The sequence below is a fragment of the Diabrotica undecimpunctata genome, chromosome 4 (genome assembly GCF_040954645.1).
Source record: "Diabrotica undecimpunctata isolate CICGRU chromosome 4, icDiaUnde3, whole genome shotgun sequence".
Lineage (NCBI taxonomy): Eukaryota > Metazoa > Arthropoda > Insecta > Coleoptera > Chrysomelidae > Diabrotica > Diabrotica undecimpunctata.
Window position 1 is genome coordinate 94,122,761 of NC_092806.1, and position 26,209 is coordinate 94,148,969.

Consider the following 26,209-nt stretch of genomic DNA (forward strand, 5'->3'; position numbering starts at 1 on the left):
GTAATCGACACAGAATTTAGTAGAGAATCTTTTCAGCAATACAACTGGGAAACTCAACGGACTCTGTAATAGTTCTACTATACCTTGTATCCGCATTATGTCTTTTATTTGTCTCGAGTTCTTCTCGTTTTGCAGAAGTCTCGCGACTCTTCTAGGACCTTGTTTGATGGAAGCAGCATTTCCAGTGTTTATTTGATGATTCGAGTCACCTTCGTTCGCCCGTAATCGTTAGATGTAAAGGAGAATACATTTTAAAAAGTTTGCAGGAGTTTGTAAAGTTTGTCGAGTTCTTTACTCTACTTCTGGCATAGAAGTTTAAGGGCGCTGTTAATTTTAAAGCCATCGGTAATTTTTGTGTTTGTACTATACAATTTCTGATACTAGTGACACCTTTAAAAGAACCCATTGAAATTCCTTTCTTTAATCGAATAACGTAATCGTTTAGATTCGTTATTTGGGCAGAGAATGGGTTGCCGTGCATTCTAACTACACTTCTTGCTGAAGTGATGACTTTAGCAAGCTGTTGGAGAGGTGGTTCGAATATTCTAAGAACAATAGTCGGTAGGTTTGGTTCTGATTTCGCAACAACAGATATTATGATTTTGTATCAGGCTGGTAATAGAACATCTTCTTCAACACAGATGCGGCATATTGTTTCACTACAGTCTGTTGAGATCAACACCGCTTCTTTATCTATTATTTAAAGAACATTTGCTTCTAAATTTAAGTTAACGTTATGATAAAGCAAGAAGTCTAGACCAACAACGACACCATTAATGATATCAGATACCAACACATGATGTATGATTTTCTGCCCTTCGAGCTGCAACTCCACGTCGGTATAATCATGGATAGGTGCTATTGGTCCGGTTGCGGTTATTAAAGTATAATTTCTCTAGCATCGACGGATTTCCGAAACAAATATCGTCCTTAGTCAGACTATAGTTTATAGCAGCGCCAGCATCAATGGTTATTTAATAAATTTTTTTATTAAGCTTCCCAGAAATCTTAAGACTTTTCCCTTTGTGCTGAAGTTGTCAAACTGTAACTACTGGGAGTCAACCAGTTGTCATCCTTTACGAATGGTTTCTGCTCGACATTGACAAGACCAAGTCAGTAGCGACCAAACATAACATAACAGTGGCTCACAAACGCAACAACCTTTTAAATAAATATTTTACCAAACCAAAAACAAAAACTCCAAAACTCAAAAAATCATATATTGTTTACGAGATACCATGTACTAACTGTGAAGGTGTCTATATTGAGAAACCAGACAACTGCTTCAATCGACAATTCGTTTTCACAAATATGTAAAGAACAATATCACTGCCCTTACAAAGCATGATAATGAGAAAAAGCATAAATTTGACTTCGAAAACACCAAAATTCTAAAAATAAAAGCATGTATGTTGTTTGGTTTGGTTTAGTCGGAATAGGTCTTAGTGTAGGTATTTAGGTAATCTTAGTAGTATTTATTTTCTATACTTTTACATTTTTCCGATAAGCTCTGTACATATGGTATTGTTGTTATCATGAAATTTCTTCTTGCGAGCGTTTTCGTTCAAATAACTTCAAGCTGCCAAAGCTCTAAAAAAGATGAGTTCGTAAAAATATTTCCAGCCGACAAGGGCAACGCAATTGTTATCAGGGACAAAATTCAATACTAGGCGAAAATGGTCACAAATATACCTTACACAAAACTAAAACAGTATCCAACCAAATCATTAGAGAACCTAACAATTTAAGGGATGCCTGACAGACTACCAAACATGAACATTTGCACCCCACTATATTAGGACACAACAGCTATATGGATTCCCAAAAATATATAATAAAAACGTACCCTTCAGACCAATTTGAATCAGTATGGGTTTTCCTTGCAGAAAACTGTCAGAGTTACTCCTACACATGATATAACCTTTAAGTCACAATACAACAACATCTATAAACAATTCCACAACACTTTTTGCAACAACTAGCAGACCAATTGTCAAAATAGCCTTGTTAATAGCCAACGTCCGAAACGGATAGGGCAAAGGAAGAAGAAGAAGAAGAAGCAGACCAAATTTACAATCACAACAACGTGCTAGTTTTTAAAACATTTTAAAACTAAAAAAATAACTTCAAAATTTAATTACCTTATTATCATTAATATACAAGGAATTTCAAAAGATTCAAGAAAGTAAACAACACAGCATTGTACGCAACCCAGAAACGCTTATCAGAAGAAATTTAAAGATGGCTATTATATTATTAGAAAAATAAAAAGGATAGGAAATAAATACATTAAAACAACATTCAGAACAACCAATACACCGAGATCTATTTTACCAAACCCGACCAAACAACACACAAGAAAGATCAAAGAACTGCATTTATAAAATATCTCGCAAATGTAACAATTATTACATGGAAGAAACCGCAAGACCACTAAGTGTCAGCATAAATGAGCATGAAATACACATCATAAACAGAGACTTCGACAGATCACAAATATGCTTACATGCTTGGAACAATGATACAGTGTAAAATGGAAAAGTTCATCAATAGTCATGAAAGAAAAATGTGTAGCAAACTTAGCAGCAGAGTGCAGAAGGCTGTTATTACCAAAAACAAAAAGAAGAATTTAGCAACAAGAATATACCAACATCATCATCATCATTCTGGCTTTACAACCCTGCGTGCGTTCTAGCCTCCTCAAGAATTTCTCTCCACTCGTTCCTATCTATCGGCTTTCTCCGCTAAGCACGCATTTCCATATTCCTCGTGTCTTTATCGATATTATTAAGGAACCTTTTTCTGGGTTTTCCACTTCTTCTTTGACCAATGGGTCTATCAAGGAGCGTTTTCCTAGCTGGGTCATTTTGTTCCATCCCCATTACATGCCCTATCCACCTCAGACGTTCCATCTTAATACGTTTTACGATATCAGGTTCCTGGCATATTCTATAAAGTTCGAAGTTGTATCGTCTTCTCCATACTCCATTGTCATTCACTGTTCCATAAATTTGCCTTAGTACTTTTCTTTTGAAACATCGTACCATGTTTTCATTATTTTTTGTTAGAGTCCAGGTCTCTAAAACATATGTTAGAACTGGGCATATTATTGTTTTGTAGAGTTTTATTTTTGTAATTCTCGATATAATTGTGGATTCAAGGTGGAGATTGAGCTTAGAATAGCATCTGTTGGCTGAGCAAATTCTAAGGTTTATCTCTGCGGAAGTACTATTTTCAGTGTTATGGAGCGCTGATAGGTATACAAATTCATTCACCGCTTCGATGACTTCGTTTTCTATAGCAAGTATCCGTAGTGTTTGTGGTTGCGTGTTTATTTTCATACACGTTTTGTTAGTGTTTATATTAAATCCATTTTTGTAGCTGTTTCTTTTAATGCTACATACGTCTCTCATAACAATACTGATATCATCAGCATAGACCAGGATTTGCACTGATTTATATTAAACCAGCGGTTGTGATTTGTGACATACGTTTTACTTTTTCCAGAGCCAGATTGAACCGTATACTGGAGAGAGGGTCTTCCTGGTGCAGCCCGTTATTTGTTTTAAAAGGTTTGTATAGTTTCCCCTGAATTCGTACTCTACATTCATCTTTTTCAAGAGTTAGTTTTGTTAAATTTACCAACTGATTTGATATTCTTAGCTCTTTCGTTTCTTTTCTCTTCTCTTCTCTTCTTTTCTCTTCTCTTCTTTTCTCTTCTATTCACAGAGTGGTAGGTGCTTTGTAGTCTATAGATATGTAATGAGTATCAATGCCATATTCTAGTGTTTTTTCCAAAATTTATTTCAGGGTTGCAATCTGATGAATTGTGATTTACTACCTCTGAAACCAGCTTGGTATTTTTCTACTATCCGTTCTGCATATGGTGCCATACAGTGACATATTACTGTAAAAATTTTTTAATACGCTGCATTTATAAACCTAATTCCTCTGTTGTTAGGGTATTCAAAGATAACTCTTTTTTTGTGTATGGTGCAAAGTATTCCAATATTCCAATCATTGGGGAGAATTTCTATGTCCTCATTTCTTTTATAAGCTGCTGTAATGCCATAATGGTATCATGGCTACCTTCTTTATATAGTTCAGCTGGGAGATTATTTATTCCGGGTGATTTGTTTCTGGCTAGTTTTTTAACTGCATATTTACCTTCATAAATCGCCGGTGGTTCCTCTTTCCTCTCTTCTGTTTCCCTTACCCCATCTCTTTTGTCTTCCAGGATTTCTTCTTGTTCCTCTATATTTAGTACCTGGTTAAAGTATTCTACCCATATATTCAATACATATTTCCTTGTTGTTCTGACTTAGGCATTGCCTTGTGGTTGCCTTGAATTCTTTTTTGTTGATGTTAACTTTTTTATAGAACCCTTTAAACTCTATCTATCTGTTGAGGTTTTCTATATATTTAAGTTCTTTATTTAAAGCATCTTTCTGCAGGCTTCATTTTTTTCTTTTGTTACATTCTTGCATCCATCGTTAAACCAATTATTTTTATATATATTTAGGGATTCTACAGTATTCACTGCCTTCCCTCGCTCAACCGTTTCCATCTCTCTCTGTTGTTCCATTCTCCATCGTTTAGTCCTCTCTTACTCATGGCGTCGTCTACTTCGTTCCTCCAGGATTTTCGGGGTCGTCCTCTTTTCCTCCTTCCTATGGGGCTCCATTCGGTTATTCTCTTTATCCATATGCTGTCGCTAGCTCTTCTTACATGTCCATACCACTTTAGTCTTTTTTGTTCTATATATATTAGTATGTCTGTTTCTATTAATGTTCTTTGCTTTATTTCGTCATTACTTCTCCTATCCATTCTTGTTACTCTGCAGCATCTTCGCAGGCATTCCATCTCTGTTGCTATTATCTTACTGCTGTTTTTTCTTGTTTATGATCCAATTTTCGGCCCATATGTCATAATACTTCGCACTAATGTTTTATAAATCTGCGTTTTTGTCTTCATATTTAGGTGTCTATCCCACCATACTGAGTTAAGTTGTCGGATTGCTGTTCTTGTTTGTCCTAATCTTTGTGTAATTTCTTCCTCTGTTGTTGCCTTTTTCGTGATTATAAACCCCAGGTATTTGAATTTATCCTTTCCTTTGATTGTTACGTTGTCATCAATCTGTAGATCTTCTATGTCTTCTTCACTTGTAGATAGGTACTCTGTTTTCGCGAGGTTAATATCTAGGCCAGCCTTGGTATATTCTTCTTGTAGTTTCTTCATCATGTAGCTGAGGTCGTCTTGGTCCAATTATTTTTACGAGCACAAATTTCTATTCCTATTACATCTTTCCCTGCTGCTTCAATGTCTTCCTTGAATATACCAACATTAACGTACTAATATAAGGTCAGCCATACATCATCTATCTATACATACATAATACACAATACATATAACACTATACACAAATACATAAAACACAAACTAAAAACAAATCAGAATTAGATATCGTCCCCAAGGTAAAAACAACTCAAAACATGACATGCCTACAAGGTCGAGGCTGGGTGAGTTTGCCAGTCGATTTGGTAAAAGCGCCAAACAATACATAAAACAAGTGTATAACCTCCTCATTTTAATTTTAATTTATTGAAAACCGTTTCGGAATAAAAGTCGAAATGTCAAAACAAAAAATATAAAATGTAATTTTCATTATAACCAATTGTAGCTTAATCCCATAAAAACATAACATTTAACTTAGATATGCTACAAGAAAACAGTTTCGGGATTATCAAAGCATTACATAAATTACTGCAAAAAAGAAGAGCTAATTTTACAATGATTTTAAATCGTAACGTAGCAAAGTTATATTTTTTCTCCAAATAACACCTTGTATTTTATTGTTTTTTCGATTGTCCGTAAAAATAAAGAAATGGTACAGTAGCTGGTACTGTAGACTAGCGTTAAGCTTTATACTTATATGTTTTCTTCATTTTTAAATTTTAAATAATATTTTTAAAATCAAATGAAGTAATATTGTTATTTATTTATTAGTTTTATTAAAATAAACAGATCATTCACATAAAAATGCACACAAAAATAATATTTGTGAATTACATAAAACCGCTGTTGGTTAATATCCTTGTTACAAATTTTAATAAAATTGAAAAAGTATTCATGTTGTATAACAGACTTCTCTCGTCACGTAAATGGACTTTTCCAATTGTTTACAGCACCTTACCAAGGCGCTTCTGCAGTAGAAGTAACGCCCGATTTTAAGTCGAGAAAGTCGCCAGTAAAGAAGCTTGGCTTCAATATATTTCCTTAGGCCTAAACAATTGGGGAATAGGTAAATATTATATTCCATCATTAAGTATTTAACATTTCAGTATGGGCTGTTCAAAATTTAATTTAATTTTATTATTAGATTATACAATATTAAAAAGATTATTTGTTAGAATAACATTTAGATGTCCTATATATAAATATAGGACATAAATTATGTTGTATTACCGACTCCTCTCGTCGCGTAAATGGACTTTTCCAATTGTTTACAGCGCCTTATGAAGGCGCTTCTGTAGTAGAATAGATAGATTCTGATAGAGAATATTAAAAAAATTTAATTTTTAAAAGACTGCTTAGTAATTTCCGTGTTAGTGGTGACGTTGCATATGAAAATATTAATAAAACTAAACTAGTTACTGCTGACAAAGCCAATTCGTTTGATGTACTGCTATCGGTTACGGAAAATCCTAATATCCTAAAAATTTCGAATCAATTAGGAATCAGCCAAAATTAGTCAATAATGAATTAAAAAAACCACTATTATCCATATTAAATTAAATTACACGACAATCTGAAACAGAACTGTGTTAAACGTTTAAATTATTGTTTATGGGTTTAAAAGTTTTTTAGCGGTCACCCACTAAATCAATTTTAAAATGTCTTAATTTTGAACATAAAAAATCATTATAGATGATTGACATAGCATGGCCGCAAAAAGTACTCACAGTTGCCACCATACTGACAAAGTAAAGATTTGAATAATGCTGTCAAACGTAAAATCATTTAGAAATGGGACCTGATTATAAAAAAATAAATAAATCTACTAATCATTATTTTAGCATTCGCCCTACACTTCCGAAAAATATTCCTCGTTTCACTTATAATTATAATAGAGCACAATTGTCAGTATTGACTCGTTTAAAAGTAGCCATGGCCGCTGTTCATCCCACTTATATAAAATTGAAATTATTAATTCTCCTGTCTGTATTTGTAACAATCTATTCATGGGTGAACTAAATCATATATTCCTTGAATGTTCTCTGAACTATCGGTTTTCTTTAAATGTATATCAAGAACTAATTCATAATGAGTTTCTATTGCTGCTAAATATTACAATTCTCCTGTCTTTTTCAGATAAATCGGTATTTGATTGCACATTTCAAATGACTAATAATTTCACATGAAAGATTCTGTCTTTTTTTTAATATTTATTGTTTATAGAACAATCTACTTTTTACATTATTAATTTGGAAATAGATTTTAGAAAATATTTATTATTATTACTATACAGTAATTAAACATATATTCTATAAAGATATGAAATTAAGAATTTCAAAAAGCTTTCTCGCTGATAAAAATCGCGATGACGCGTTTATCAAAGATTAGAAGGATTTTGGGATCCTCTTACATTATTTGATTATCTTTTGCTTTTTATAATTTGTGACACGTTGTCTATTATTTATGTCTTTATTTTAATGAAACAGTTTTTCTTAAAAATGAAAAGGAAAACTCGCATTACAATTTCACGAAATCTGGAAAACTGAACGAGAAGAAGAAACCAAAGAGAAGAATGACACGTTTCTTTCTGCGAAGATCAACAGAAGGAGTATCAGCAATGTTAAAGAATATCGAGTAAAAAGAAGAGAGGAAAATTAAAAGCCCAAACAGAAAAAGTCGCAACAAATCAATAAAAACTTCGAAAAAATGAAAAACTTAAGTCGATAAGTTTTTTTGCCGAACACAGGCATTTTTACAAACAAGTTAACACAAAACAAAAAGTTTTCAAGCAACAAGCGAACAAAGTCAAGGCTTATAATGGACTTCTTTTGAACCCTCTTTCTCAAACTAATAATACAGGTATGACAAGAACGCGCTTTACCAGAAGATGGAAGTACTGGAATTATATGCCCTGTACACAAAAAAAAAAGGAAACGGACTGACCAACTTTGGGGAAATTTCCCTTCTTAATACGGTATACAAAATTTTGTCCATGATACTTAACGAATGACTGGCACATATTACTGACAATATAATAGGATCCTACCAAGAAAGCTTTTTAAAAAATAGATCTACCATTGATTACATAATTATCATCCATCAGACAAATATTAGAAAAAACGGCGGAGTACAACATAGACTGTTATTACATCTTCGTAGAATTTAAGGCACCGTTCGATACTGTTGACAAACCCCAATTATATTCGGCTATGATCGAATTTGGAATACCAAAAGGCTTTCTAGAATTTACTAATATGACATTCACGCAAGTTAAAAGTAAAGTGCGGGTACAAGGGGATTTTTCAGAACTATTTAAAAGTAACAAAGCACAAAGTATTAAATGAAACCAATTGCGTTGCAAATTCCTCTTCAAAATGCTGTAGGATCTGTCTAACAATAATAAAAGAGAAAATCGATTAAAAGAAAATACTACTATTACTAAGTCAATACCACAACGAGGATACATTATTTACGTTTTAAAATATCATACATATAAAATCAGAATTTGATTTAATATTGAGAGTAAACTAAACGCAATATTTTTCACATGATTTATTATGGGATCACTAACAGAAGAATTTTACTGCCATCATTGCATGTGTTTGTTGTTAAAGTTTGTTTAAAAAGACAAACACATGCTACGATTTTTATAACGGACATTATTAGTTAAAGTTAAAGATGATTTTATGTAATGGAATGAACTTTCTTCCAATAAAGTCGTCCCAGGCACCCAACTTAAAAATATTGACAATATTGTTTTTAAGTCATCTAATTCAAAATGAATAATACGTGCCCGAATTGTCAAGCTGAATGAGTCAGATAAAATTAAATTATTAAAAAATTATTTTTTGTCAAGTAACAACAAAATTTGTTTCATTTATTAATGTTTTGTATTTTGAGAACAATTTCCAGAGTAGAAATCGAAACGTCAAAAAAATTTATTTTAAAGTTAAACTATGACTTATTCCCAGTAAAAATAGTAAACGTTATAAAGTACTTAAAAAATATGTAAAAATGCTGTTCTACCAGTACAAATTTTTGTCATTCAATATAAATATCAATTTTTGTTGTATTGTATGTCTCGCAGAGTTATTCCTAACATGGACCGCTCCATTCTTCTCTGCGTGACTCTGTTTGGTAGCTGCTGCTTTTGTTAAGGTAAGTGTTTCTGCTCCGTACGTCAAGACTGGAAGGACGCACTGATCAAATACCTTTCTCTTTAGGCATGTGGGCAGCTCACTTTTAAAAGTTTCTCTCAGTTTTCCAAATGCTGCCCACCCAAGGCCGATTCTTCTCTTCAGTTCATGAGTCTGGTTATCCCTGCCAATCATAATTTCATGTCCCAGGTATTTATATCTATCTACGAGTTCTATTTCTTTCCCACCAATACTGATGTTCTGGTTTGGTACCAAATTGGTCATGATTTTTGTTTTCGAGATATTTATATTTAATCCTACGCTTTCTGTAGCCACAACGAGTTCCTGTACCATCTCTCTTACCATACCTAGATCTTCAGCTATTATAAGTATATCATCGGCGAAACGTAAGTTGTTTAGATATTCTCCATCTATTTTTATTCCCTTTGTCATCCAATCCAAATTCCCCCCGTTCTATTTTTATGCGATTACTGTAAGTATGTAATCTGACAGTGGTTCTTGCCTGCAGGTATATTTTGTATAATAATTTAGTATATCTATAATCTAGCCTGCATTCTTTAAGCGCCTGTAATATTTTGCTTAGCTCAACTGTGTCAAGGGCTTTGTGAAAATCGATAAATATTAGAACTAGAGGTTTATTGTATTCCACTGCTTTCTCTATTAGGGTTTTATACTTTGTAGATGGTCATTTGTTCCATAACATTTTCGGAATCCTGCCTGTTCCCTTGGTTGATAAGTCTCTAATTTTCTTTCCATTCTCTTAACTAGTATTCGCGTAAACAACTTATATATATGGCTGAGGAGGCTAATCGGTCTGTAATTCTCTAAATTTGCTTTGTCTCCTGCTTTGTGTAATAGAATCATAGTAGCGTTGTCCAGTCTGTTGGAATATTGGCTCTGTGAAGGCAGATCCCCTCCAATTTTTAGTGCTTCTGATACTATTTCATCTTAACCCGGGGTTCGATTATTTTTCATTTTCTTTGGGGCTTCTTTGATTTCTGATTTTATTATATCTGGCATTAAATCTGATCCTTGGTTTAATACCCCAGTTTTTAGTGTAATTGGAGGTTCCGTATTGTTATCTTTTTTTCTTGATCTATATAACTCTGTGTAGAACTCTTCGACTATTCTTAATATTTCATCTCTGTTCGTTGTTTCTTCTCCAGTTCTGTCTCTCAGTTTGTTAATTTCTATTTTCCCCTTTTGTTCGCTCCTCTTCAAAATTTTCATGTTCTTATTTTGCTCTATTGCCTGTTTTGTTTTTTCTACATTGTAGTTTCTTATGTCTTTTCTTATTGCCTTTGTGATCGTCTTATTTATTTGATTTATCGCTTCTTTGCTTGTAGTGTTATCTCCTTTCATTTGTCGCCTTAGTTCTATAAGGGTTTTCGTGGGTTGACTTAGTTTTTCATCTTTTTTGCTTGTCGGACAATATTTAGTTTGAGCCTGTTGCATTGTGTTGACTATTTGTTTGTTCAATATATTGATTTCTGCTGTTGTTGTATCTTTCAATGAATTACCAATATATTTTTCGAACTCCTGAATGTTAGTTGGTTTTGTCCATTTCTTTGGTTGTTTCTTATTTATCATTTTTAGTCTTTCTTTGTCGGTTGATATCGTTATTTTAGCTCTTACTAACCTATGATCACTGCTTGTACTGAACTGGTTTAGCACATTTACGTCTTTAAATAATTATTTTTTTGTTTGTTAAGAAATAGTCGATTTCGTTCCTTGTTTTTCCATCAGGACTTTCCCATGTCCATCTTCTGTGTTTTTTCTTTTTAAAGAAGCTGTTCATTTGATAGAGATTGTTTTCCAAAAGGAAAGTCAGTAGTAGTTTATTATCATTAATGATATATATATATATATATATATATATATATATATATATATATATATATATATATATATATATATATATATATATATATATATATATATATATTTGTTTTATAGAAAATTAGGTGAACTGTAAATTCAAAGCCATCAACAGCCAAAGAGGCCATTGAAAGGCGCTAGAACGTCTCTCGAGTTCTTGTTATTTCGTATAGATGCCGCTGCTAGCATACCAGGCTGTTATTTGAACTATAATGGTCAAATACTAGACACTGCATTTAATTTCAGTTTGAACTTCCACAAGTGTTTCTGATGTGGAGTTAAATAACTCGAAACACGTGTGGTGTGGAACAATGGTGGAATTGGAATTGAAATGAAATGCAATAGTTTACTTTGTATATATATATATATATATATATATATATATATATATATATATATATATATATATATATATATACATACATACATACTTTGTTAATGAATCTTTTGAATAAAATTAAAATACTTAAAATATTTTGTCCTTACCTAAGCTTGTATTTTCTAAAGTCTTCGGACTAAGTTTAAGGGCCTTTCTGTATATTAACGAGGAAAATGAAGTCCTTATTTGAATAGCCAATTGGATCAGATATATTTGATAATTTGGATGATATAATGTATGCAATAGTTTCAAACCAATTAAAACACCAGCGTAGTAAAAGGCGTCGTTTATAGTCATTTTAGTTTGTCCTGGTTTAAAATATGCTACCAGCTGAGAAATAGCATCTGGCTCCAAAGCGCTAAAAAAAAGTAAAATTAAATATAATATTAATGATAATTACCGTGTCGAGCCTAGTAGGCCCAATGCTTGATTGACCATTCCTCTCATCTCTTCTTGTCCATTGCTTTTATACTCCAATTTGTAACGTTGAGTTTTTTTAGATAATTTTCTACATCCACCTTACATCCAGTTTAGGGTCGACTTCTTTTCTGATATCCTCCTTTTGTACTTGACAAAAGCATGTTCGGTAGCCTATCCTCTGGCATTTTCTGTACCTATGTCTCCTAGCCGTCTTATTCGTTGGGTTCTTATTACTCCCATTATGCTGGGCTTCCCACAAACTCTATGAGATCTCTCTTTATTTGTCCTTGTGATCCAAATGACGTTTACCATTTCTCCTCCCAATAATTTCTCTAGTACTTCTTGTTCCCATGTCTGCATAATGTTGTATCTTATTGTTTTTATGCCCTTGTCTCTCATGCTTAGAAATATGCTTAATGAGTTGGATACCGCCTGTAATGAACGCGGACCAAGTGATCTCCACGCAACGCAACTAAAGTCACGTATAACTTAGAAATTTTGTTTTTTTGCGTTATCAACGTGACGGCATTAGCGCTTATATCACACTTTCCTTAGTATGTAATTTAGGTTTAACTTTCATTATCATCATAAGTGGCTCAACAATCTGTTGTGGATCTTGGCCTGCTCACAAAGAAGTCGCCACTCCTGTCGATTTCTGGCAACTTCTCTCCATCTTCTGACTCTTAGAATTTGTAGGTCTTCTTTCACATTATCAATCCATCTCCTACGTGGTCGTCCTCTGCATCTCGTGGCCTCTGGTTTTGAAAATGTTAATCTCTTCATGTATTGGTGATCTGACATCTAGGATGTGTCCAGCTCTGATATAGTTCAAAGTTGTATCTTCGGCGCCATATCTCATTTTCATTTACGGCCCCAAAATTCTGCTTAAGAATTGTTCTCTCAAAAATACCAAGAATTCTTTCATCATTTTGAGAGGTCCACGTTTCAGTCCTATCGATCAAAACCGGTCCTATTAAGATATATATTGAGCTTTACTGCACGTTTTATATTTTTATTTTTTAAATGTTTCTGGAGACCGTGAACAGTTCTGTTTGCTATTGCTATGCGTCTTTTTATTTCGTCGCTTGTCGTGTTTGTTGCGTTTACTAGCGATCCAAGATATGTGGATTCTTTGACTTGCTCAAAGGTATGGTTGTTAATTTTTAAAGTCTCTATATTCTCTGGATATTTCGGGGGTTTTTAGAAATCAACATATTTGGTTTTTTCCTCGTTTACCACAAGTCCTAAGTCCCTTGCCGCGTCTACAAGCCTTGTATCACTGCACCATGTCTCTCATACTTCCGTCCACTATAACTATATCATCAGCGAATGCGAATATTTGCGTCGATCTATTAAAAATAGTTCCATTCATTCTAATATTTAATTGTCTGATTGCCTTTTCCAAGGCAATATTAAAAAGGAGACACGCCAGCGCGTCCCTCTGTCTTAGAACATTTTTAACCCCTTAACGTACACATTAATTTTGAAGTTATGGTCAAAAAATGATCGAAATTTTTTTTTAGTAAAAATGTTTTGTTTTGGTTATAATTGAATAAAAAAAATATTTTCAATGGCGTAAAACCTTTACTTTTCGTGGGGGGGGGGGTATAATTACGTGTAGTATGATTTATATGTACAATACAAATATTCCAACCTATTTTATTGACACACACACACAATATTGTATTTTAGATGAATTATAATGAAATTTAGTAAAACAAAAAAAAATACACACATTTACTCTAAACTACCGAATATTATATGCAAAATTTACTTACCAAACAATATAATAATATGTTGAAAATAAGGCACAAATTAGTTCAAATGCAAAAAACAATAAATATCGACTTCAGACGACTTTACACCGGCAAGACAGAAGGCTTGTATCAAAACAAAAGTTCGACAATAATATATAAGTTATGAGATAATAAATATATTTTTAAGTAACTCAATAGTGACTGAGTCATCTATTTTATAATAGAAAAATAATTTAGATATATGCACATATGTCTCTTTATACAAATATCCGCTTTGCAAGGCTTGAAAAATTTTATGGATAAAATTTAACCGGCGCCCGTGTCCCAGACGAGCGCGTACAAAATTACCAGTAAGGCGCGCCTGTGTCTGAGACGGGCACGTACGTTAAGGGGTTTGTCAAAAAACGTAGAATTTTCTCCTTCAATTCTAATGCATGAGCTTACATTTTGAATTGTTAGTTGGGTCAACTTAACTAACTTAGGTGGAATCCCAAAGTCTATCATTGCATGATATAATGCAGTTCTTTTCACATTGTCATAGGCTGCTTTGAAGTCGACGAAGAGATGGCGTGTATGTTATGTTTTAGTGACTTTTCTAGAATCTGCCTATGTGCTTGAATTTGATGTGTAGTTGACTTTCCAGCATTAAATCCGCATTGATATTGATCAACAATATCCTTTGTAAAATGTTTAAGCCTTTTAAACAATACATTGCCGAAGATTTTATACGCAGATGCTAACAGAGTAATGCCTCTTTAGTTCTTACACTCCAGTTGATCACCCTTTTTATGCAACGGACATATTATTCCCTTTAGCCACTCTTTACTATTAGTTTATGGATTACTGCAAAACGTTGATCACCACATTTTTTTATACATTTTCGAACAGATTTCATTGATTCCTGGGACTTTATTATCTTTGAGTTTTAGGATGGCATTTGAATCTTCTTCTCTTGTTGGATCTTGACTGTGTGGTTGAAGTTGTAGATTTTGTTGATTTTCTATGTAGAATTAACTTTGTATTTCATTGAGAGTGTTCTGTTCGTATTCCCTCTTCTTACGTCGATGGATACGTTTTTCTTCCCTTCTAAGACTTCTATACTCTTCTTTTTTTCTCCGTGTACAACCTGCGTCGATGGTTTTTTGGCATGCTGCGTCCTTTCTATTTGTGGAAATTTCGCACTCATGATCAAACCAATGATTTCTTTTTTCTGACTTAGTTTTGCTTAATGTTTCAACCGATTTCTGTAACACAATTTAAACCAAAATTTCTGTTTAACTTTAGTATTTAGACTTTAAATTAGATAATAAACAGTAATGAGAAGAACTGAGCCTCTGTTCAGTCCACCTGGCGGTGGTTCATATTGCGGTACAAGAAAATGGATTCGGATAATTTCATAACAGATGAAGCTAAGAGGAGAGGTAGTATAGTAGACGAGGCAGGACCTAATTATTTAAAAGAATAAAAAACACAACAAAAACACCAAAAAAGTAAGAACATAAAACCTTATTAAAAGCAATGATGAAAATGTTAAACAATTACCGAATGACATAAAGGAAATAAAGGAAGAACACGAACAGGGCGAAGATATAAAAATGTAAGCAGAAGACCAAAAAGATAAAAGGAAAACTAAAAAATTGAAAAAAAATAAATTATCTCAAGAAAGTCGATGGATAAGCCATGAAAGAAAAAAAGCAACTAAAAACAGAGCTTTGCTGAAAGGAAGTATGGAAAACTAGAAAGTAAAAAATAAGTAAAAATAAAGTAGTACAAGCACACAAAACAAAAAATAATGTGCAGGAAGAATTGCGAGAGACAATGAATAATTTTATCAGGAAAGAAACAGGAGTTAAACTAACAGTAAATGTAGCGAAAAAATTGGGAGAGAAAATTAACCAAAAACATAAAACCTTATTAAAAGCAACGATGAAAATGTTAAACCATTAATGAATGACATAAAGGAAATAAAGGAAGAACACGAACAGAGCAAGGATATAAAAAATGTAGGCAGAAGATCAAAAAGATAAAAGAAAAACTAAAAAATTAAAAAAAAATAAAACATCTCAAGAAAGTCAATGGATAAGCCATGAAAGAAATAAAGCAACTAAATATGGAAAAATAGAAAGTGAAAAATAAGTAAAAATAAAGTAGTACGAACACACAACAAAAAATAATGTGTAGGAAGAATTGCGAGTAACAATGAATAATTTTATCAGGAAATAAATAGGAGTTAAACTAACAGTAAATGTAGCAAAAAAATTGGGAGAGAAAATTAAATCTAAAGGGTTATAAATGTTTATATCCTTTTAGGGTTCCTATTGTCCTTTTGACGCTAGTTATTTTTTTTTATTCTGGATTGCTTGAACTGCACTCGTGAGTTTGTCTGAAAGTGTCAGTATATTTAGCTACGTAATTATAAACCGATAAAATTTCAAGGATATTTTGTATCCTTACAAGAACTTCTGTAAAACTTCTTAATAAAAATACGGGAGTACAGAAATGAAGAAAAATATTCAGAAAAAAATTGTTATTCCCTATAGTAAAACGTGATACCATATTTAGAAACTACTTTACCTTGAAATTAAGTTCCACGTTAGGTGAATAAGTCCTAAGAACACATATGTGTGTCCATAACAATTCCATAACACCCTAAGAATAGTGGGTTTCTTTTTCTTAAATTCCGTTTCATATGCATGTTCCAAACGATCCGTACAATTTTCCGAACGACATCTGTTAATAACTTCAAAGAGATCATTATCCTCCAAATCCTTTTTTAGTCCGCTACTAAATAATTTACGAGTGTATCTGCAACAAGAATTTAATTACGATTCTTTATACCATAAACATGCATCAGTGTTTCCACTGATTTCTATAAAAGGGTAAAAATTAATAGGGAGAAAAGCAGGAAATATATATATTATATATATATATATATATATATATATATATATATATATATATATATATGAAGTAACAAAAATAACAAAAAGTCGGGAGACCTCTCTTTGATAGCAAATTAGGTGAACCGCAAATTTTTACTCCGACATGCATCTACGGATCACCCTTAAATGATACTATCTTTTTCATTCTTAACGTAGAGAAAAGACTTTGAAATGGAAGTAAACGATTGCATTTTATTTCAATTCGAATTCCACCATTGTTCTAAACGTGCTTCGAGTTATTCAACTCCTCATTAGGAACACTTGTGAAAGTTCTCTTGTCGATTTAATTAATATTAATAAATACACCATTTAAAGCTAAATTTCATAAAGATATTTGATAAATTAAAGGAGCAAGTACGCATGCTTAAAGATCGGTCTAGTTTTCAGATATCTGTTTTTAGGCGAGGAAATAAAGCACTAAAAAGCACTAAATCTACCAATTTTCTGCAGCGAGAATTCTGCAATTAATCGCTATGCAACTTTTTGCATAGCGGGAAAGTTTCAAGACAGTTCTTGAAGAAAATTTATAATGGTAGAATGAAAATTTCATTCTGTGCCTAAGGAAAATGTATTTCCAAAGTACATAAATGAAAAAAATTGAAAAATTTGCAATTCGGAAAACATTGACAGAGATGATGATCTCGAGCTTCCCAGCGCTTACAGTTAACCTCGTCTCCTGAAGTTTTATTCTAAATCAGTCGGCAGTTATTAATCTGGGGGTTTCGAGGTCGCTGAGCACGAATATTTTGTTGATAAGTGATGTCAAAATACCTTATGCAACTTTACATAAAACTTAAAAAAAATATCCAAAACATTATTTTTAAATTTGGCGCTTTTAAGCAGTTGGTAGCACTGATGAAGTGCCAGGTGATACAAATTATAATCCCCCCTCTAACAGCTTCTGCGTTTTACATTTACATGTGATTTTATACTTATTTTCTCACATGTACTAGTACACAGATATCCTCCAAGTTACATAGTTAACGTGCGTTTTTTTTCCTGTGCTCTATTTCGTGTTATTCTGAAAATCCCCATTTTTTATATAAAAATATAAAAAAAGTGAGTCAGTGTTAAGGAAAAGTAATTTCTTAATTTGGGTATTGTGAAAAATTAAATTTTTAAAGCTTATTAGATTAATATAACATTTCTTCTATTAATGCCTTTAGTTTAAGATTATAAAGAAATCGGTTTTAACTGCAGATATTTATATTAAAAAATGTATTACAGTATTAAAAATTGTATTGCATACAAAATGAAATTTCAGATAGGTTAGCATGTCAGAACTGCATCACATTTAGCAAAAAAAGACAAAACTAAATGTGGAGAAAAATATCAAGCTTTGGTTTTTTGGTTTTTAAGTCGTTTCGGTTAAGTTCGAAAGAAGGAAACGAACGAGATACTTTTAAAGAAGACTTATGCCGTGCATTAATCTCTTCAAATATACCGCTGTCAAAAGTATCCAATAAAAACATAGCTTTTTTTTAAAATATTGTAAATTGAATATTTCAAGTAAAGCGACTCTAGAGATAAACCCTGTCAACTTGTTGTACTCGTCTGCAATAAATAATATAAAGATTAATATTAGTGACAATTACTTCTACGTATGTGTTTACGAAAGCACTGATTCGTCTGGAAGATATATCGCTTTTTTAATGATAGTTTTACTTAGCGATCAGATTTTACCAAAATGCTATTTAATTTCATGCAAGCACTTAAAAACGAACTTTGCAACAATATCACGTTTTGCACAATAAGAAATATCAATTTTTTTTTCCTGCAGCCGTTTCTAGCCATAAATTATTGCTTTTTTATTCGATGCTGCACCATAATATGGTCAAGGCAGGACAAAATTTAAAAATATTTTATACCAACTTATCAAGCATAAAAAAGGATTTCTCAAATCTCCGATAAGAATTTAACTTTATAAAAAAAAAGCTTTCAAATATTCCACTTCCACCAGAACCAGTTCTAACACGACGGGGAACATGGTTAGAAGCTGCTTCTTTCTATTCAGACTATTTCGTAGATTTAACTTCAAAAAACTATTACTTAATTAGAATCATTAAAGTTGTCCTTAGTAGAAAGCATAGCAATAAAAGAAATTAGATCAGCTTGTCAAAATGTTAATGGTGATACTAGAAACGATATTTTTTAAAAATTTGAAACAATAATAAACAAAAAACAATGGTTTTCAGAAACTTACTGAGATAGTAGCTGACGTTCTTGTTGGTAATTTTTGTGAAGAAATAAATTTAGAACCATCCCTTAAACAGATCTATCCTAAAGGTCCCCTTGAGAAACTGATAAAACTAGAACTCATGAAGGCTCAAGAAAATTCTAGGAGTATCAGATTTATATGGATTCCATCCCACATTGGCATTGCTGGCAACGAAAGTGCGGACCAGTGCGCGAGTGAAATTGCTAAATGTGCCGATATAGAAAAAGCTGAGAATCGAAATACCGCGAGTGATATAAAAGCTTTTATAAAAAATCGAGTTTTGTGCAAGTGGAAAAACGAATGGCAATCTTCTCAAACATCACTGAAGCAAATTAAAAATGACGATACAGCTTGGGAACCCTCAACCAGGAACAGAAGAGACCAATTGGTTATAACGAGATTACGAATTGGACACACGAGACTTACTCACTGATATTTACTGTCCAAAAGTGATCCACCTATTTGTGAAACATATAATGTACAAATAATCGTTAACCATTTATTAATTGAATGCCATAGATTTTCCAATTTTCGTCTTACATTTAACATACCTAACAGTTTAAGTAATTTATTAGGCACTAATTTTTCAGTTAGTAATATTGTAAATTTCTTAAAATCTATAGGAATATTTTATAAACTCTAATTTTGTAATTCTGTAGCCGCCGCTAATAACCATTTCGGTGGATGCAGCTGTAATTTCTAAATAAAAAAAAAATTAGAACCATATACCTATTTTTGTGAATTTAAAATATGCTCCCATTTCATCCATTGATGTGGAAAGAATTTTCTCCATTTACAAATATACGTACACAGATAGAAGTCATAAGTTTTTATTGAAAATTTTTGTAAAACATTTGGTCATTTATTGTTTCCATAATTCTAAGGGTTAGTATTTTACTTTTTTAATACTTTCATTACAATTAATTAGTACATAAAAATTACCTACTTAGTTTTTTTAGTTTTTAAGTTTTTAAAGTTTTTAAATTTGTTTATATTATTTTCTTATGATTAAAAAAAAAACATTAATTAATATACCATTAATAAATATATGTTTTTAATTCACGGTATGCATATTTTCCAAAAAAAGCATATTTAATGCATATTTAATGCATATTTTCTAAAAGAAATGCATATTTTAATGCTTATTTTGGAGTAAATTGTGCATGTTTATGCGCATATAAGTCCAATCATAACTGTCTAATAAAACAGAAAAACCAAAAATACTAAAACCCATGGAAACAAATGTTATGTGTTTCTTCCATGCTAATGGCTACTTCAAATTATTTCATAGTCTATATCGCCAGAAACTGCTTAGTTCTATTCGACAATTAATTTTACTCTTTTATGCGCATTTCCCTTTACTTTATTAACACTGAAACATAATTTAATGTAGGTCAGAGTTATTGCTTTTATTAAGATACTATTTTATTACGCTATGATTTCCGTTTTTGATTTGATTTGATACAATCGCTCACAAATTGGAAATTCAAATCTTTAATTTGGGCAATCGATATCAAAAAACAAAACTTCAAAGTTCGAACTTTCAATTGTTATCTTTGGAGAGGTAGTTAAAAAATTAGGTGAATATTTTCAATTTTAACTGATTACACAGTGAAACTTTTAATTAATATTTTACGGCGTTCCTTAAGTTTCTTAAATAAAAACGTAAAAATCTAACTGTACGTTTTGAAAAGATATGAAAGAAAACAGGTCTGATAAAACTTTCAAATTTTAAAAAAGACTAACGGTTGACAAACAAGTAGCTAAATTAGCTTTAGAAACATTTAATTATTGTAAAGGTATTAGTAAGATGTATTATCTGTTAATTTTGAGATACACCAGATATGTACTAAAACTTATTAGTTATTTCGAGATTTGACAAATTTATGGTATCACCCAGCGACTGTTGTTTGTTGCTTTTTTATAAGCATAAACTTATTTTTAAATGATTTTTAATTAATATAGAGGTATATTTAATATAACGTAGATAAAACGGACCTTATATTTAATGTGAATTATATTGCTTCTTTTTCTGTTTGTCGTAAGAATTTTCAAAAAGAACAATAATAAATTGTATTATCTGTTGGAATCCTGACTATTTCTGGTTTTTTTGGATGAACTTCATGTTTAACTATTTTTGTCATTTTGGTTTGAGCTGTATCAGATATATGTGTTTATTTGTCTTTACTGTGTGCTTTAAAATAACTTGAATACATTGTATTTTTACCGTATGGAAAGTTTGTTTATGTTTCTAATGTACATAGCCTTCGTTGATCCAATAAGATGTAGTTATTAGAAGGTATAGGCAAGGTATTTTTGACCAGAACAAACAGCTCTGCTAACATAATATATGACCCACTGATTTTTAGTAGAGCAGGCATGGTTTCGCAAACAAATAGCGGTGGAAATTAGATGAATCGAAAAAGAATCATTATTAATTACTACGTGTGTGCAGTTTCAAGCAACATATTTAATTTTTTGCAGGTGAAATATTCCATTATGTTTGTAAAAAGGAAGTAATCGGAAAATAGTACATATCCACAAGAAGTTGTATTTTTAGACGAAACGTGGATTCTTTTTAGTGGAAATATACGATGTCATGGAAGGATAACAACCAAAGTATCCGTAAACCAGCTGGTTAGGAAAGAAAAATGTTTATTCTGGTTCATGCCGGTTCAGCAAGAAGTTTTATTTTAGACGCCAATTTTTTATTTTGTTTGAAATTTTTGACTGCAGATCATCACGGTAAAAAAAATAGTACAATATTTACTAAATATATAAGTACACAATTACTTTCTAATTTAAAATACTCATCTTCGATTGTCATGGACCTGGATACTACCATAGTGAAATCATGAATAAAATTCTGTTTGGAAAAGTGTTCAAGACAATATTTCATTTTTATTATTTAAAAATATGACCTTTAATATTATTAGCTAATCATAATATGGCGTTAGTTACACATCTTTTAAATCCTCACACTCAAATTGGCTGATTCATTATTGTCAAGTTCTGAGGATTCACTTGTCTGAAAACAACATGTTTTTGGGCAAATATTTATCAACCCAAAACACTTTAGATTCCTTAAGGAAACGTACCCGTAGTTTATGTAGAAAGTTTAAAATGACATTTTAAGCTTAATTTATTGCTATGCACGGAGGTCCTAAGAATAAAGGAACCACCCTAGTTGACGTTCCTACATACGTATTTCTTCCGTATGTACGGCCACTTTAAACCAACTCGTCATTGCCAACGCATCTAAAAACTAGCCAAGATCCGTAACATAGTCCAGCTTTCAGCCTACCCTAAGATTCTAAGCGGTGCACCAGAAGCAGACGCCGCTGTCCATCCGGCTAGATATCGGCCGCATTCACAAAAGGTAAGTGAATCTCATATAGAATTGACAATTGTTATTTACAATCATCTACATATTGCATTTTTCGTTATTTTAAGTGAAATATTAATCTGCGACTTCATTAAGTTTTACATCGCAACAACAACATTCCGCTAAAGGGTTCAAATCAGACATTATAGATTGGTTGAAAAAATACAATGTTAATTGTAACATCAGTTTAAACTAGAATTTTTACAATTAGCCAAGATAAATCGACAAGAAATTATATATATATATATATATATATATATATATATATATATATATAATACATATATAATACATATATAATACATATATATATATATATATATATATATATATATATATATATATATATATAAATATAAATATATATAAAAAATGTACACTCGTAAGTGAATTGGATGTTTTCGGTCAATTTGGAGATAAAAAAGATTCTAAATAGATAAAAATCTATTTATTGAAGACGTTTCGCCCATTGTTCAATAAGCATCATCAGTTTATCTAAAAGAGTGTTATTAGCGATACATCTAATATGAAAAAACAAGTAAGTAAATGATCTTACCTTTAAAAGATCTGTAGCATTAAAATGTTGTTATTGCAAAGAAACATCAAAAATTAATATACTAAATATATCAGCAAAAAACACAGAAACACAGAACGCCGGAAGATTCCCAATTTAACTAATTTGTTTTAAATTTCACTTTTGAAAACATTGATTGATTAAATCTATCAAAAAATATAATTGTCAATTTTGAATTGTTATATTAACAACGGCACGGCTAGGGTTCTTGACTGTTATGATAATATCATGAAAATGAAGTATTTGAAAGCTCGACTGTCAGAAATGACAATCAGCTGGTGAGATTGAAGGAAAAGTTTTATAGATGTCAACATAAATGTTATGATATAATAAAAGAAAATGAAGAAGAAACCAATAATTAAAAGTAGAATACAGAAGAATCAATTTTGTAGTATTAGTGCATGGTAAATTTGGCTTAAGTTGCTGATATCAGTTCTCTTATTTAATGCATTAGGTTGTTTAAAAATATGACACATCTCCATAAATTGTCTCTTATTAAGGTTACGTTCTCTACAAGGGAATTCTAACATCATCAAAATTCACAGTATGTTTGGTGTTGATTGCATGTTCTGCAAGGGCACAAGTATGTTTAGAAAGTTTAATGTCACTACGATGTGAAGTAAGGCGTCCTTTATGGGAACGGCCAGTCTGACCAATATAACATGCATCACATTCAGAACAGAGTATGTGATAGACTACATTCACTTGTTCCAAAAAGGAAAGAGGTGTTTTAATTTTAGAAAACAAGTTCCTGACAGTCTTAGCATTATTGATAGCAATCTTAACCGGGATATTGTTCTGTTTGTACAATTTAATATGTAATGTAAAGCTTTTCAGTAACATATGGGAAATAGGGTAGTGAAGAGTAATGGGTGGTGGAAGTTGCAATGTTAGGAGAAAGTAGAGTACTGTTGTTCATAATATTATTAGAAACCATTCTTAGTTGATCACCATCAGGTAAATCATCAATAGAAGACCCAAAACTTGTTGAAAAAAGGTATTTATTTATGAGAGATATAGGGTAAGAATTGTCAGATAGTATATTTCTGAGTAACAAAAGAGAATCCCTTTTGTTATTAGGATCTGTTAACCTATGTAGCCTACAGCTGAGTGCTTTTATAAGATTTATTTTGTATTTGAACGGATGGCAAGAATGATAGTTAAGAAACCTATTACTAGCCATAGGTTTCCTGTACCAACTTGTAGTTAGTGTCTTGTCACTATTTCTAAAGACACTCATGTCTAAAAAAGGAATACTATTGTTAGAAGGATCCTCAAGTTCATAAGTAAACTGTAAGTGAGGATCAAAACCATTAAAAATCGATAAGGTAGACTCTACTTTGTCAGGGGGTAAGGCTAACAAAAGGTCATCAACGTACCGTTTAACAAAAGGGATATGAAAATCTATAAGACCCAAACATTCAGATATCAAAAGAGGTTAATCTTTGTATGTGGGTATATTTTATTTTATAAAAACCCTTAAAAGGGCAACATTACAAGCACGGACGTTTTCGGCGTTCGGCGGGTTATACCCACATACAAAGACTAACCTCTTTTGTTATACGTGGTATACAGCCAGCTACAGGAATTATTTTCCTTGTGGATTCAGATATCAAGTCATCAAGGACAAAGTTAACAAGGATGGGAGATATGGATGAACCCATTGGTGTACCAAAAATTTGTAAGTAATATTTATCATTGAAAACCAAAAAATTAGTGTCAAACACCAATTGCAAAAGCTCTGCAAACACGTCCCAGGAAACGGGGGAGTTTAGTTGGATAGTGTTCCAATGATTACTTAAAGAAGTGAGAACACTAGAAAAAGGAAGGTTAGTGAAAAGTGATACTACATTAAAGCTCACCAAAATGTAATTAACTGGTAGTTTGAAATTGTTAATAAATGCACTAAATTGAAAAGAATCAAAAATATTATAAGAATTGTGATAATCATAGGATTTAGATAGAATATCAGTTAGAAATTTAGCAATGTGTATATTTGGTGAATTGATAGAAGAAACAATAGGTCTCATACTAAGAGTTGGTTTATGTATTTTAGGTAAACAGTAAAATCTCGGTGAATAACCATCATAGTTATGCAGAGATTTAGCTATGGTTTGATTTATGACCTTAATATTCTTCAAATGCGTAATAAACTTATTTATTCTATTAGTAAACTTAGAGCAAGGGTTAGAGGGAAGGAGTTGATAATAACGACTATCGTCCAACAAGGACTGGCTGAGAGATATGTATTGATCTCTATCCATGAGAACTGTGGCATTACCCTTGTCGCTAGTGAGGACTAAAAGGTTTGGGTGATTTTTTAAAAAAGATACTGTTTCCCTATATACATTATCAATGATCGATATGGAATGCTTAGGACGTTTGGTATAATTCAATAAAATGTTATTAGAAAAAGACCTAAGGGATAAAAGGTCTGAGTCATCTGCATATGACAAAATATTTTCAACATCAGCAAGAATCCTATTAACGGAATAATCCCTGAAAGATGGTTGAAGGCCAAATTTTGGTCCCAAAGATAAAAGTTTAAGAATGTCTTGAGGAACATCAACATTGGAAAGATTTTTAATCCATTTAGGATTGAAAGGAATTTTGTGAAACTCCGGGGTATCTAAAAAACTTCTTTTGAAGGCGTAAGATTGATTTTTGGTAATAGAAATTGAATTTTCTGTGTAAAGAAGTCTCAAAAGCGTCCAATAAAGGGACAGGAAGAACCTGGTCTAAAAACTCAGTAATATTTTTAATTTGATTAGTAATGAATTTAATGTCTGAATGAACCATTGAAATATGAAAATTAAGCAATCGTGCCCTCACCTGCCTGTTAAGTTATTGGCTCAGGTGTTGGATAGTGGGACTAATGGTCCCCGTAGTAGAAGAAAGAATTGTAGACGTACAATCAATGATAAATCTGGGAATCTTCCGTGTTCTCCTACATTCTAATAAGAAAGTTCTTCTTGCTTCCGCTGTAGCTAACTTTTCAACTAAATTTGTCCATCTCTTGAGTTTCTTCACTGTAGTTTCTCCATAGATGCGCTTAGTCTTAGCATAGGATCCCTCTGTACATGAAGACATCTTTAAGGAATATGACCGTTTAATTTAATATAAAAAATGTGCACTCGTAAATGAATGGGATGTTTTCGGTCAATTTGGAGATAAAAAAGACAAGAGTTGTGCTACTTTATCTATTTATTGAAGACGTTTCGCCCATTGTTCAATAAGCATCATCAGTTCATCTAAAAGAGTGTT

The 26,209-nt window shown here is 31.9% G+C and overlaps 1 protein-coding gene across 1 annotated transcript in view; it reads right to left on the reverse strand.

Annotated features, from left to right (window-relative positions):
* LOC140439787 (probable multidrug resistance-associated protein lethal(2)03659) overlaps nucleotides 1–26,209 on the reverse strand; it is a 115,651-nt gene that overhangs the window by 53,388 nt on the left and 36,054 nt on the right. Inside the window, exons 2-3 of the mRNA XM_072529926.1 lie at nucleotides 16,401–16,631; nucleotides 11,757–12,007 (exon numbers count right to left, since the gene is read on the reverse strand). Coding sequence (XP_072386027.1) covers nucleotides 11,757–12,007; nucleotides 16,401–16,631 — 482 coding nt within the window. The remainder of the gene's footprint in view (nucleotides 1–11,756; nucleotides 12,008–16,400; nucleotides 16,632–26,209) is intronic.